Genomic DNA, 14,525 nt, shown 5'->3' with positions numbered 1-14,525 from the left:
GGTAAAGCGAGTGGAATACCATGGCGGAAGGTCAAAATGAAGCACAGTTGGAAAACCCTGGTGTCTTCAATATTACGGGGGCACCTGGGTGGCTCAGTCAGTTAAGCGTCAGACTTCGGCTCAGGTCATGATCTCGCGGTTTGTGAGTTCGAGCCCCTCGTCGGGCTTTGTGCTAACAGCTCAGAGCCTGGGGCCTGCTTCAGATTCTGTGTCTCCCTTTCTCTCTGCCCCTCCCCAACTCATGCTCTGTCTCTGTCTCAGAAATAAAAACATTAAAAAAAAATTTTTTTTTAAAGATTACATACAAGTTCCTTCCTCAGCTCCATATGTTAAGGAGTTTGTGTGGATCCTTTCCCCGATTGTGTGGAAGATGCTCCATATATACACAATCATCACCTTGAGTCTTCACAGTAACCTTATGAGCTTCATGTTAGTGACCCCATTTTAGAGTCAATGAGACTGAGGCCTTAGAGCAGTGGTTCTCAACAAAGGGCAGTTTTGTCCCCCAGGGGACATTTGGCAATGTCTGGAGACATTTTTGCTTGCCACCACTAAATAGAGATGCTACTGGGTAGAGGCCAGGGATGCTGCTGAACACCCCACAACACATAGAACAGCCCTCACCACACAGAACTATCCAGTACAACCTGTTAATACTGCTAAGATTGAGAAATCGTACTTCAGAGTGATTAAGTTCGGTTGTAAAAGGTCACGTAGACCTTACTTAACGCAGTACGCTGTCCCCTAAAATGAAACCCCAAGTGACATGCACAACATAAACTCAGTGGATATTAGTTTGGTGAAAGAACTTCTCTAAAGAAGTGAGTCATTTTCCTCTCATTTCAGGTCACGCAGAAGCATATGCCAGGGCTGTTCTTCAGAATGCAGAATGAGTGCATACTTGCCCTAGGATAAGGTCTTAGTATGGGACTTCCTGGAGCCCATAAAGCAACCTTCCCTGACCGTGTCAGCCCACTGGAGGAGACTCACTTCCTACCTAGGCCAGTCAGCATAGGCTAATTAGGCCAGAGAATCAACAGCCCCCACATCTCAAGGGTGTAAGACATCTAAGGTCCATTTCTCAGCCACTCTACATGTCTGGGGTGAAATGGCAGGGGTCTGTGCTCATTGTGATTATCTATCTACCAGCTAGCAGAAGCTCCACCCACTTTTGATGCCATGTCTCAGCACATACTTGTGTGGTCACTGCCACAGGAATAGCACTGAAGGGCTCATGCCAGGAATTAAATGCACAAGAAGTTGTCTCCCATACCTGGCCCCCACAAGGGATCCAGAGAAGTGTAACTTGCCTATGTGCCTGGAAGGAAAGAAAAACCAGATGTGGATGATCATTAGAACTCTGTGCTGACACTAACCAAAGAGACGGGTCTTGTTTGAACAATGGTTATCACATTCAATGGGCCAAAGTCAATGCATTATTCATCTGGTACCCCCAGCCTTGGCAGGGAGAGTAGAGACCTTAGAGGAGACAAAAGCAAGGGGTGCCTGGGTGGCTCAGTCGGTTAAGCTTCTGACTTCATCTCAGGTCATGATCTCACGGTGCATGAGTTCAGGCCCCAGATTGTGCTCTTTGCTATCAGCACAGAGCCCACTTTGGCTCCTGTGTCCCCTGTTCCCTCTCTGCCCCACCCCTACTCTCTGCCCCTCCCCCACTCGAGTGTGTGCTTTCTTTCCACCTCCCCCCTCTCAAAAATAAATAAACAGTAGGGGTGCCTGGGTGGCTCACTCGGTTAAGTGTCCAACTTCATCTCAGGTCATGATCTCACAGTTGGTGGGCTCAAGCCTGCATCGGGCTCTGTGCTGACGGCTCAGAGCCTGGAGCCTGCTTCAGATTCTGTGTCTCCCTCTCTCTCTGCCCCCCCTCTGCTCATGCTCTCTCTCTCTCTCTCTCTCTCAAAAATAAATAAACATTAAAAAAATTTAAAAAATAGTTGGGCTCCTTTAAAAAAATTAAAAAATTAAAAATAAATATTAAAAAAAGACAAAAGTACATCCTGGCTCCCATAGGCACTTGTGCTCTTGATACCAGAATAGACCTATAAGTAGCTATAAAGAAATCCACCTTCCTTCACAAACATAAAACCCAAAGCCTGCAAGGGTATCCCCTGGAGGAAAATTTGCTGATAAGGGTGTGGTGGCAGGACCTTGCACTATGACTCTGTGCCTGAGATTTACCTTTACTTGGGTTCACTTTTGGGTGCCCTCGAGCTCTGCCATGCTGACTTCAGTGAGGGAAAACCACTGCACCTTTGATGTTATATTTTTAATTGTTATATTTAATATAGTGCTATCAAAAGCTTGTTTATAGCTGAGACCAACCGTAATGTTCAAACTGAACTTTGCTAAACGCCTGGAAAAGTCCATAGAGAGAGCCTCAGAAATCTAGATGGTCTGGCTTAAGGTAAAACAGCATCTGCAGGGCTCAAATTACTCAAAAAGTAAATAGACCCTTACTCTGCCCTTAATGAGCCACCCATATCCTCCTCCTTCACATTTAGACCCCTCCAAGACCAAGAGAAGCTGAGGCCTCCTGCCCCCACCTTAGGCCATACCTCCTGTTTCTTGTCTGTAGACCTGTGTCTTCCTGGAATGGTTGCAATTGGAAATGAGCCTGCATATGTGTGTCCACACACGCATATACACACAGATGTGTTTCCTCCTTGAAGACTAGTGTGTTGTCCATTAACTACCAAATACCAGGTGGCACCCACATACTATGGAATCTGGACCAGCTAGAAAATGCGTCATGGGCTTGGCGAGATGGATTTGATGTGGCTTCCAAAGAATTACCTAATTATTTTTGTAGAAATCTGAGTGTAGAAACCTGAGTCTCAGAGAATGATATTAATGATGGGGATGGAGTATCCCAAAGCAGTATGTATGGGATAATCACAATTTTCAAAAATATATTTATTTGTAATAGCTGTACTGTAATAAATTGAATACTTTCTGTGTGCTATATATTGTGCTAAATGTTTTATAAGCATTATTAACCACAACCTTGTAAGATGGGTACTGCAATTATCTCTGCTTCTCGACAGATGAGAAACTGCTGGGATTGGAACCCAGGACTGTCTTATGCCAAAGTGCTTGCCCTGAGCCACCTTTATGTAATGCCTTTCATGTATGTACACACACACACACACACACACACACACACACACACACACACACACACAAAACCACACACATGAAGAAGATGCCTAAATGTTCACAGTTACCTTTGATGGAATTATTGGTGATTGTATTGGTTTTTTCTTTCAGTTTATTTTTACTTCCTAATTTCTAATGTGGTGAATAAGTACTATTTTTGTGGCAAACATAATACCAAAAAGGCCTGATCTCATCCCAATGTGAGCATTGGTTTCAGCAACCCTGCATCTAAGCAGAGTTTCTTGGCCGGAAGAATCCTCTGTTTTAGGTTAATGACCAAGTTCATTATGACCTTCCTTGAGCTCAACTTCTTCCTGTTGGTTGTCCACAGGGGAATGTAATTACGGGGGCAGAGTGACTGATGACAAAGACAGGCGTCTCCTGCTATCCCTTCTGTCCACGTTCTACTGTAAGGAAATTGAGCAGGACCATTACTCCCTCGCTCCTGGAGACACTTACTACATTCCTCCTCATGGCTCCTACCAGGTGAGGGGCTTGGCAGTCTCCATGTGGCTAGGGTCTGCGGCATAGCCAAGGAGAGCCAGGGGTAGCTTTGGGCTTCCTGACTTGGGACCATAAGTTATTTCCAATATTCCAAAAAGCCTCTAAGAGAGACATTATTATTATTGAATGAAAACTGGGTATTTGATAGACAAGATCTTTTCAAAATGTGGGGCCCATCTTGGGGAGTTAAGGGGAAGGATGGTTAAAATGAAGCCTTGGTAGTAACCTGGTTGCAAATTGCTACTTGAAAACAAAGGTTCAGAAAGTGGCTAAAGGGGAAGGACAGAAAAACTGGATGGGAGAATGAGAACAGGAAGAAGAAAACAGGAAATCTGTAAGAGCTTTAAGAGGGATTTCTTTTATTAAACACCTGTTATATGCCAAGGCCTATTACTTTATAACTTCACTTATCTTCCCATTTACAGATAAGGAAACTGGGGGTCAAGGTTACACAGTTAGTTTTCAGTAGAGCTAGGATCCAAACCCAGTTCAGTCTGACTGTAAAGCCAGAACTGCAGGGGGAGCAGGGAGAAGCTAGGGGTGGGAGGGGAGATACTCAGTCCTTCTGCCTTCATACTCACTCCCCAGAAGACTGTATGAGGAACAGCTTGGGGTGTGTTCACCGTGTGTGTGTGTGTGTGTGTGTGTGTGTGTGTGTGTGTGTGTGTGGTTGGTTGGTGTGTGGGGTGGTGGGCAGATGTGGCCTGTGCTACCAATCCAATGTGATTCTTGCTTGGGTTGGGTACAGCTAAGCCCTGAGTGATCTCTGGGACCCCAGAGGACCTGGGTTTGTGTCAACTGAACATTTCCTTTCCAGTCCTATATCGAGTATCTTAGGAACCTACCCATCACAACCCACCCAGAAGTCTTTGGCCTCCATGAGAATGCTGACATCACCAAGGACAACCAGGAAACCAACCAGCTGTTTCAAGGAGTGCTGCTGACCCTCCCTAGGCAGTCAGGAGGGAGTGGCAAGTCCCCTCAGGTAATTGGGCTTTGGGTGGGAGACGTAATTCCATTCACAGACAGTTGTCCGTCTGGTGGTCATGCAGGATTGTGGGTGATAACCTAGAAGGCCGACGATCAGAGGCTTGGCAGACTCCATAGGGCATGGGTGCTCTGGTCTTCCTGCTGAGAGTCCTTAAATACAGAGCTGGAAGAGCAGCAGTGTTTCCGGATTGTCAGCTGCTCCTATATAACCCTCAGGAGTCATTGCTCTACCCATATGTCATCTATACTACATTTACATAATATTTAAAACAAAATCTCTTAAAAACATTTCTTTTAAACACTGCATATCATGCGACTCTTGATCTGGGGGTCATGGGTTAAAGCCTTACATTGGGTGTAGAGATTACTTAAAAAATAAAATATTGAAAAAAGCTCTGCACATCAGTACCATAAATGGAAACCCAATGTCACTTCCATAAAGTCACAACAGCCACAAAAAGAAAATGAAAACTAAACGGTTATTAGGTTCTTCGCAGATTATGTTGCTGAGGCCCTGCTGGCTGCTTGTGAAAAGAGGAGGATCAGCCAGTGTTACAGAGCGTTTAGTTAGCACTGATCTGAGACTTTGTCCTTGAGAAGAATGAAAAGAGAAAGGCAGCTGAAACTTGGAAAGAGAATGACTTTATCACCATGTGATTCAACATGATGTGTTCCATGTCCTGGAAACACCTAGAAACAGCTTGGGTGCCTCTTGCCGTCCATGCTTTATGAGGCACAGACCTGGTCCACCATCCTCAGTCTACAGATGGGGGTGAAATAGCCCAGTGGGAGGAAGAGACCTGCTTCAAAGCATTCATCAACTCAGAGGCAGAGCCAGATCCAGGACTGCCATCTCCTGACTCCACCACACCCTCTTCTTTCCTATCCTTCCCTTCCCTTCTCCATCTTCTGAGCTACTCCATGTTCAAGCCCTCTCAGCTGTGGGTTTCTCTTGATTTGGCTCATAGTGCCATAAATGATAATAGGTATAAAGATAGAGCAGCCTGCTTGGTTTCAGTTTAGGGATGGAAATTCCCCTCACTGTGAGAAGAGGGAAGGAAGTGTGTGTTCCAAGCCTTTCAGATCCACAGGATGGCAGAGCTGTGTGTCTCTCCCACACCCAGGTCCTACTCCTTGCTCCTGTAGGCCTGTCCCCTCCCCTACTTGGCCAACCCCATTGCCCTGGGCTATTCTTGCTCGATGCTGAGGAATGGCTTACCGCTTTCCCAGGTGTCCTATACGGTCACTGGCACTGAGCAAGAGTCCCATCTGTACCATGAGCTGGTTATGAGGGGCTGGCTGAGAGAGCTGTGGGAGATGCTCTCCTAGGAGGAGTTTGGCTGGGTTCAGCACTGCCTGAGGCTACCTATCCAGCCATCAGAACCTTGCTTCAGGTGTAAGAATAGGGCTCTTATTGCTTAGGTTTTTTTACCTTCTGGGCCAAGAGGTGATGCCTTCAAGAAGACTGGTAGAGAGGTAAGTGACCTCCTTTCCCCCAGGCAGAATTGGCTTTTGTAGGAGAGTTCCCAGGAAGGTCCTGTAGGCTGTGATTAAAAAGACCAATGCTCACTGCTTCAGGTTTACCCAGACAAAGCCACAGTGCACAGGCCTTGTTTCTCATTCACCTCTCTACGTCTGTACTTTAAGGAAGTCATTGAGGAGCTGGCTCAGGACATACTCTCCAAGCTTCCCAAAGACTTTGACCTGGAAGTGGTCATGAAGTTGTACCCTGTGGTCTATGAGGAATCCATGAACACTGTCCTAAGGCAGGAGCTCATCAGATTCAACAGGTGGGCTGGATGGTCTTACTTGGATCCTTGGAGTGGGAGTGTAGGGGTATGATCTCATGGGCAGTAACTGACATGTGCACTTGATAAGTGGTTTGCCCCACCTATGGGGAGGGCTGTGAATAGGACCATCCCAGCATGTGTTGACCCAAGTTTAACTCAATTTTTCTAGTCATTCTCTTCCACTCATTGATAGTACACCTGTAAAATCAGCTTAAAACCAATACCAAGCAGACTCATAGTAAAAGTAATTATCAGAGCCACTTTTCTTGAGCCCTTAGTGCCAGGTATAGCTCCAAGCATCATGTATGTGTTTGCATTCAAACCATGTAATAGTATTTTGAAATAGGAACAGTTAGTAATCCCTCTGCCCCCGTTTTAAAGGTGAGAAAACAGACCCAGAAGAGTTATACAACTTGCACAAGGTCATACAGTAATTCAGTGACAGAATGGAGTTTGAACCCAGGCTGTCTGATTCCAGAGCCCATACACTTACCCAATATGTGAAATCAGGGCGAATATAGAAGAGGGTGGAGAGAAGTTTATCCCATTGCCCCTACCACACAGGTAGAGAAGGGGTGTGAGGGGCTGGCCATGGAGCTAAGGGTCTCTGGCCTTCCTTACTTCTCTAGTTACTACAGCAGAGAACCCAATAGATCATCTTGATTTGACTTCTAAATAAAACTGAAAGCGTTCTCAAAGACCATATATGCCAAATGAGAAAACTCATCACTTCTGTCTTCAAGTCAAAGGTTCTCACTGCTCCCAGCTCTCCATCTGTTACTGTCTCCATTTTGCCTCATTGATCATTGCTTAGTTTTAGGGACATCCCTAAACTCTGAAGTACTAAAGAACTGGAAGAATGTCATCTAAGTATTCCTTGCCTTCTCAGTGTTAGGATTAGAGTCAACTCTAGAGTCAACAGACAGTTGACCATATGGGGGAACGAAGCAAAGTATAGGGTGTGAGCTAAGGATGCAGCAGCACTGCTGTGAGTCAGATACTTTGCATGATGGGATGTAGTTGTCATTCATCCAGACGCCAAGCCTAATGGCTTTGCTCTTCTGCCATCCATCCTCTCCTAAGGTCACAGGAACTCTTCCTTAGTGGTTGTAGGGGCCTTCACTAGCCTTTACCACTGGTCATTGTAATAGAAGAGAACAGGGTAACAGCAATCTTATTTTCCAATGACGGTCAGGATTAATCACATTGAGTAGTCTACCCCCACATCCTCACCAATCACTTTTTTTTGGCCTGTTCACCATGTGGTATGAGAATATCAAAATGATTAGGTGACAGTTCAGTTTCCAGTTCAGGGGAATCATTACTGTATCTTCTGAGGCAAATGTTACTTCCTAAAACCTTGAAACTAGTAGAGCACATAGTTAAAAAAAAAAAAATAGAAAAACTCTTACAAGTAAGTCTTTAGGTGTAATAGCCAAAGGTCTGTGGAATAATCCTTCAGATAGTAACTTTGCCCCGTGACTCCTTAGCCAAGCACATGAACCAAAGTTCTGACCCTTAAATTCCTCTTAATATGAATATTAAGTGATTACACGTCTAGGAATCCCTTTCTTGCATATGATCATTCTCATATCCACTTGGCTGGGATTCCAAAAATTGCTAGAGATGACAAGTTATTTCTGGTGGCATATTCTTTGGCACTCTCAGGTGAATTCCCTCTGGGCTTAGCTAGGCCTCAAAACATAGAGGCCAGAGAGAGAGGCAGGCAATCTTGGCATCTCCCAGGCTGCCTTTTCTCAGGCATGGACCTCATAATCTATGAAAAGAACTTTGGCAATATGGATCAAACCCCTTCAAATTGTATTACCTTTTAACCTAGAAATTCTACCTTTCATAGGAAAATCATTATAAGTTTCCACAAAGATTGATATGGATGGATGTTCCTAGCAATGTTGTTAACAGTGATAACAAACCTAGAAATAACATGTTTCAGCAATAGGGAAATGGTTAAATAAAATGAAATACCTTGTAGTCATTAAAAAAGGATGATTTAGGTCTCTATTGAATTGGAAAGATGCTCCCTATACGCTAAGAGAGAAAAACAGATTACAAAAAAGTAATATAGTTAATACCATTAAAAATAATTTATGTTTACATATAGAAAAATTTGGAAAGATAAACATCAAAGTTATCTTTAGGTGGTGAGATACCAGGTGATTTCATTTTTTTCTCATCTTTATAATTTTTCCATCATGAATGTATATTACTTGTCTGACCTTTCAAAGAGAGGAAAAGTGAAAGGAGACCTGAGTCAGGGTATTTGGGTAGGGTAAAGCTGGAGAAGCTGGCTGAGCCAGCTCCTTTGTTCTTGCAGGCTGACCAAGGTCGTTCGCAGAAGCCTCATTGATCTTGGCCGAGCCATCAAAGGACAGGTCCTGATGTCCTCAGAGCTGGAGGATGTCTTCAGTAGCGTGATCGTGGGTAAAGTGCCAGCCATGTGGATGGCCAAGTCCTACCCATCTCTAAAGCCCCTGGGGGGCTATGTGGCTGACCTGCTGGCCCGCCTGGCCTTCTTCCAGGTACCTGGGAGTCAGGGCAGCTGGGCACCTGGCACACGCATTCAGGTAGAGAGGACATTCTGAAATGGATTGAGCACCTACTGGAAACAGTCTTGCCAGAATTGAGGGCAGGAGTCGGAACTAGAATAAATGTCACAAACTAGTGGCTCATGGGCCAGATTTGACTAATAGATATATTTGGTTTGGCTGCCTGGTAATTAAAAAAAATTTTTTTAAGTTTATTTATTTATTTTGAGAGAGAGAGAGAGAGAGTGTGCATGTGTGAGCGTGTGCAGGGAAGGGGCAGAGAGAGAGGGGGAGAGAGAATCTCAAGCAGACTCCATGCTCAGTGCAGAGCCTGATGCGGGGCTTGTTCCCATGACTGTGAGATCATGACATGAGCTGAAATCAGGAGTCAGATGCTTAACTGACTGAGCCACCCAGGTGCCCCTAATTTAAAATTTTTTGAGATAGCATGTAAACATTGAATTATTACACATAACAATCCAGATGTTTGTCCTGCAAAAAAAGGAAGAGCTGAAACAATGAGCCTGCATTCCTGCATGGCAACTATTATGAGATGAGTGGCTGTTGCTCAGTTTAGGCAAGGCACATAGTTTCCACCATTACATTCCCTGCCAGTGTCTATTATACCCCGACACCAGCTTGCACCTGTGCTTTTCTTAAAGTAGAAATATATGTTTGTACCTTCATTTCAAAAGTGGGGGAAAAAAGTGGGAAAATACAAACTAAACTGAGAGGGCTACCTGTTTTGAGAAAAAAGAGAAAAAACATCTTTCTTAACGGAACTCATTTACATTACCTGCCTTTGAACTATCTTTGATGTGCTGTTGATTTTGAATTTTTATTTCTGTGACTCTCCAGGAATGGATTGACCACGGGCCCCCTGTGGTCTTTTGGATCTCTGGATTTTACTTCACACAGTCATTTTTGACCGGTGTTTCTCAGAATTATGCCCGGAAATACACCATCCCCATTGACCACATCGGATTTGAGTTTGAGGTAGACATACTTTGGGTTAGGCCAGCTCAAGGGACCAACCAGAGAAAGCAATGTTGCCTGTTTTTTAATGAGTCCAAACATTTGGATGTGTTAAGGCACAAATGCTTCTGAGATGGTACAAGTGAAGTATTTAGTATGGCTTAAAAATAGCTCCAAAATTTATTCCAGACAGAATCAGAGAATTCCCAAGGCTTTGTTGCTGTGTATACATAAAGAATATTTCCAGAGAAAAACTCTGCCACCATTATACCAAGAAAAATTAAAGCATGCTTCCCTATTGTTTATTCATCATGGTGGACTCTTCATTTGGAAAGATGGTAATGGTCTTGGGTAGTGCTTTCCAAGTGATAATCAAGTATCACCTTTGTCCATATATGGAGAGAAAACAGTAAGATCATCTTGTCCAGAGGTTGCAGACTGGTTGATAGGTCTTAATTTAGTTTATGAATGAACTTGATAATCTTCGAAGGCAACATGAAGCTGAAATTAATGCAATAAGGTAACAAAATAACTGGGATAAATATTGGAAAATAGATAAATCCATCTTTTTTGATGTTGAAATGATTGTATACCTAGAAACCCTAAAGACTCTAAAACTACACCTGTCAGAATACTGATAGATAATAGGTATCAGAATACTGATATGGTGATTGGATACTCGGATACTGGTTAAATATACAAAAACCAATAGCCTTTCCTATTCTAGCAATAAGTACTTAGGAGTAAAAATGAGAAAAATATTCTATTCACAACAACAGAAAGAGAATTTGAATGATTTTAAATGGAGCTTGTCTTCTCTGGTTCATCATAATCCCCACCACTCCTTATTCTCCTACACCTGGACCATTTTCTGCACTCACCTTAAGGAATTTGACTTTACTACCTCTGAATTTAAACAGTGGTGTGCTGGAGCTGGCTCATATCAACTCACCAGACCTGGGTGGAGCTGGTTATTACATAGTTTTAATAGCCTGAAACATGTACACAATAGAAATTGACAAAAACTGCAAATCAAGGCTTTATTTCTCCCTGCCAGACAGCTGTTTTACCAGCATGCATCTGAATCTTACCTCTCACTTTATGGATCCAGGTCCCAATTGTGCAAGGTCACTAAGCTAGTTACAGTTAATGTGATCCCCCAGCTCCTACTTTAGTGCATTCTCTATGCCTACCATATAGGAGCACAGCATGCTGACTAGGAATCAGACCTGGTTCATTTGTGAAGGCAGGAGTATTATCACAGAAGCCACAGTGTCCTGGGAAATGTATATTGGGAAAGGCAGACATTGCAACAGATTTTCTGATCTCTTGATGCTGCCCCATTTAGGGAAATTGCAGGTAATAGAACTTACAGCTCTCTCTCTTCCAGGTAACCACACAAGAAACAGTCATGGAGAGTAACCCAGAAGATGGGGCCTACATAAAAGGACTCTTTTTAGAAGGTGCCCGCTGGGACAGGGAAACAGTGCAGATTGAGGAGTCTTTCCCCAAAATTCTCTATGATCCACTGCCTGTTATTTGGCTGAAACCTGGGGAAAGTGCAATGTTTCCACATCAGAACATTTATGTATGTCCAGTCTACAAAACAAGTGCCCGAAGAGGCATCCTCTCCACCACAGGCCACTCCACCAACTATGTCCTCTCCATTGAACTCCCAACAGACAGGCCCCAGAAGCACTGGATAAACCGAGGGGTAGCCTCTCTGTGCCAGCTGGATAATTGATGGCATCCATCTCAATGCAGAAAATAAAAGGCATCTCATTCTCAACCACAACCTAGCTTTCCTTTCATAAGAGACACATGGTATGATGATGATGGCAGCAGTTATATTAATAGAGCACTTGCTACGAGTCAGTATTTCAGAGCAGCCCTATAAAGTAGGTTATTATTATCCTCATTTTATGGCCCTACAGAAACCATGATACAGAGAAGGTAAGTAAGATCTCCCAAATCAGATAGCTACTAAAATAGTGGAGCCTGGATTTGAACACAGATGATGGGACTCTTCAACCTAGATCTTTAGCCATTTGGCTAAACTCCTTTGTGTTTTATTTCCTGTTGTTTTGCTGTAACTTCCACTGAACTTTAATTGCTTCTTTCCTAGTGCTGTTTCCTAGCACTAACATCACAGCCTCTCAGGTTCAAAAAGGCTTGAGCCACTGTGCTGACAGCTCAGAGCCTGGAGCCTGCTTCAGATTCTGTGTCTTCCTCTCTTTCTGCCCCTCTCCCACTCTGTCTCTCTCTCTAATAATAATAATAATAATAATAATAATAATAATAATAAAAACATTAAAAAAAACCCAACTAGTTCAAGGTTTCACAACTTATCAGTGATAGAAATGGAACCCAAATACTTCTCTACTAACCTGCAACAAATGGGCAGAAATTTCAGGAAGGAGACATGAAAAAACCAGCATTTGTTGCATGCCTACTATGTACCATGGGTTGTGACCTGGTCCTTTAGATATCTTGTTTTTTCCTATGTGGTGGGTACCATTGTCTCTCCCTCTGGAGATTATGTAACTTGCCTAAGATCATCCAGCTCTTTGACATTGCAGAGCCAAGGTCTGTCTGGCTCTAGAACCCATGCATTTTTCACTGCCACATGCTGCCTCCCTGCCAATGACTTGGCTATGTTATGATGTAGAATCTTAAATGTGTAGCTCCAACAACCATGTCCAAAAATTTTCTAGTTTATCACTTTCCTGTTTTCCCCCAGAGCCAGCTAAAAGAGAATCCTAAGGAATATAAAAATCAAATTCTTTATATATTACTTCTCGACTAACTCTTTCATTTAGCTCTTTGGCTCTAAGTGACTTCAGGGCATTCCAGTGGTCAGTTCATAGTTGAGCAAAGACATAAGGCTGTTTGAGGGTCTTTTCTTTTTTTTTTTTTTAGAACAGTTTCTGAATGTATTTTTTTAAAATATATGAAATTTGTTGTCAAATACAGTTTCTGAATGTATTTTTTTTAACATATGAAATTTATTGTCAAATTGTCAAAGTGCTCATCCCAAAAGATGCCCTCAATACCCATCACCCACCCTTTCCTCCCTCCCACCCCCCATCAGCCCTCAGTTTGTTCTCATTTTTTAAGAGTTGTTTGAGGGTCTTAATGTGTCTTTCGGTTTCTCTGCCTCTTCACTAGAAGAAAGGTCCTCAGGGTTTTTTATTTTTCCTGAATGTGGGAAGCTTCAGAGAACCAAACATACATACTCCAGAAATCTCTTCATGGAAACATGGAGTTGATAAAATTCTGATTAAGAACCCTAAATTAGGGGTGCCTGGGTGGCTCGGTTGGTTAAGCGTCCAACTTTGGCTCAGGTCATGATCTCACGGTTCATGGGTTCGAGCCCCATGTCAAGCTCTCTGCTGTCTGCTTAGGGCCTGGAGCCTGCTTTGAATTCTGTCTCCCTCTTTCTGCTCCTCTCTCTCTTGTGCTCTCTCTCTCTCTCAAAAAACAAACAAACATTAAAAATTTTTAAAAGAACCCTAAATGCTGAGATCAGCAGAATTATCTGAGAGATCTGAGACATTAAGTGCAAAAGGGGAGTTCTCCAAATCTTGCCAGGAGGCAATAAAGAGGAGCAGTCTCTTCCAACTCAAAGCAGGTAGCTTGATAGTTATTTTTTCGAGAAAGACAGTTTTTTAATTTTTACTTTTTCCAATGAGGGAAAGAAAATCAGAATGAAAAGAGAGCTGAAACTGCATTATCATTCCAAGTAAGATTGTTGGTCATGTGAGATGGAAAGATGGTCAGGATCCCAACTGCCTGAATCTTGGACTGGTTAGGCTAAGTTGTATTGTAAGTTTTAAGGCAGTGAGGGGGTTGCTAAGAGAACAATTGGATTTTAATTAGTTGTCTAACTCCCAGATTCAGCAACAAAAAGCTGAAGGAGGCAGGGACTGACTGTTTCATTCCTCAGGGGTCAAGGGACAGAATGTTTCTGTATGATGGATTAAATTTTTGTAATTTAAAAAATTTCCTCCACTTTGAAAAGAAACAGTGCCCTAAATTTGAGGTCATTTTCTACTGGGGCCAATGGGGTATTTAATGCTTTCCCCTGGGAAAGAGCTGTATGTTCTTTCAGAAATCCTGGTGAGTTAGAGGCTGGAGTCTTGGGGCAGAGATGGCCAGAGATCAGTTTGGTGAGAAGCTGCAGTTCCTGCCAATAAATAGTGCAGCAGATGATATCAGACAAACATTGTCACCAAGCTAGTCATTTCTCTTTAAAAATCTAGCTGTTGGGTAAAGAATTTTCAGTCCTTGTCAGTATTGGAAGAAAATTTCATTGAAAGAGGGGATGTAGGGAAGATAGGTTTGGCCTTTAGAAGAACGAAGATGGAGATTTTATAGTCTTGGAGAGAAAATGGGAGAAATAAAAGCTATTATAAACATTGTTCATATGAAAGTTTTGGTAGTAAATTGGTAATTATGTTACTGTGTAATAGGACATGCACCTTTGCAAAGGAGGCTAGTCATATAAAATTCAGTTAGGTAAGATTCCTGGCACATAGAAGATACT

At 43.0% G+C, this 14,525-nt stretch overlaps 1 protein-coding gene across 3 annotated transcripts in view; it reads left to right on the top strand.

Moving 5' to 3' along the window:
• Nucleotides 1-12,890, top strand: part of DNAH3 (dynein axonemal heavy chain 3) — a 169,834-nt gene extending 156,944 nt beyond the window's left edge. For 2 of the 3 annotated variants that reach the window (XM_053213005.1, XM_027043073.2), the window contains exons 57-62: nt 3,506-3,660; nt 4,496-4,663; nt 6,316-6,458; nt 8,794-8,998; nt 9,863-10,000; nt 11,370-12,890. In XM_053213005.1, coding sequence (XP_053068980.1) covers nt 3,506-3,660; nt 4,496-4,663; nt 6,316-6,458; nt 8,794-8,998; nt 9,863-10,000; nt 11,370-11,723 — 1,163 coding nt within the window. In that variant the 3' untranslated portion in view covers nt 11,724-12,890. The remainder of the gene's footprint in view (nt 1-3,505; nt 3,661-4,495; nt 4,664-6,315; nt 6,459-8,793; nt 8,999-9,862; nt 10,001-11,369) is intronic. The other variant, XR_003415245.2, reaches the window with a different exon arrangement.
• Nucleotides 12,891-14,525: the final 1,635 nt, after the last annotated feature.

This window comes from Acinonyx jubatus, chromosome E3 (assembly GCF_027475565.1).
Source record: "Acinonyx jubatus isolate Ajub_Pintada_27869175 chromosome E3, VMU_Ajub_asm_v1.0, whole genome shotgun sequence".
Lineage (NCBI taxonomy): Eukaryota > Metazoa > Chordata > Mammalia > Carnivora > Felidae > Acinonyx > Acinonyx jubatus.
This window is presented reverse-complemented; position numbering and strand designations above follow the sequence as displayed.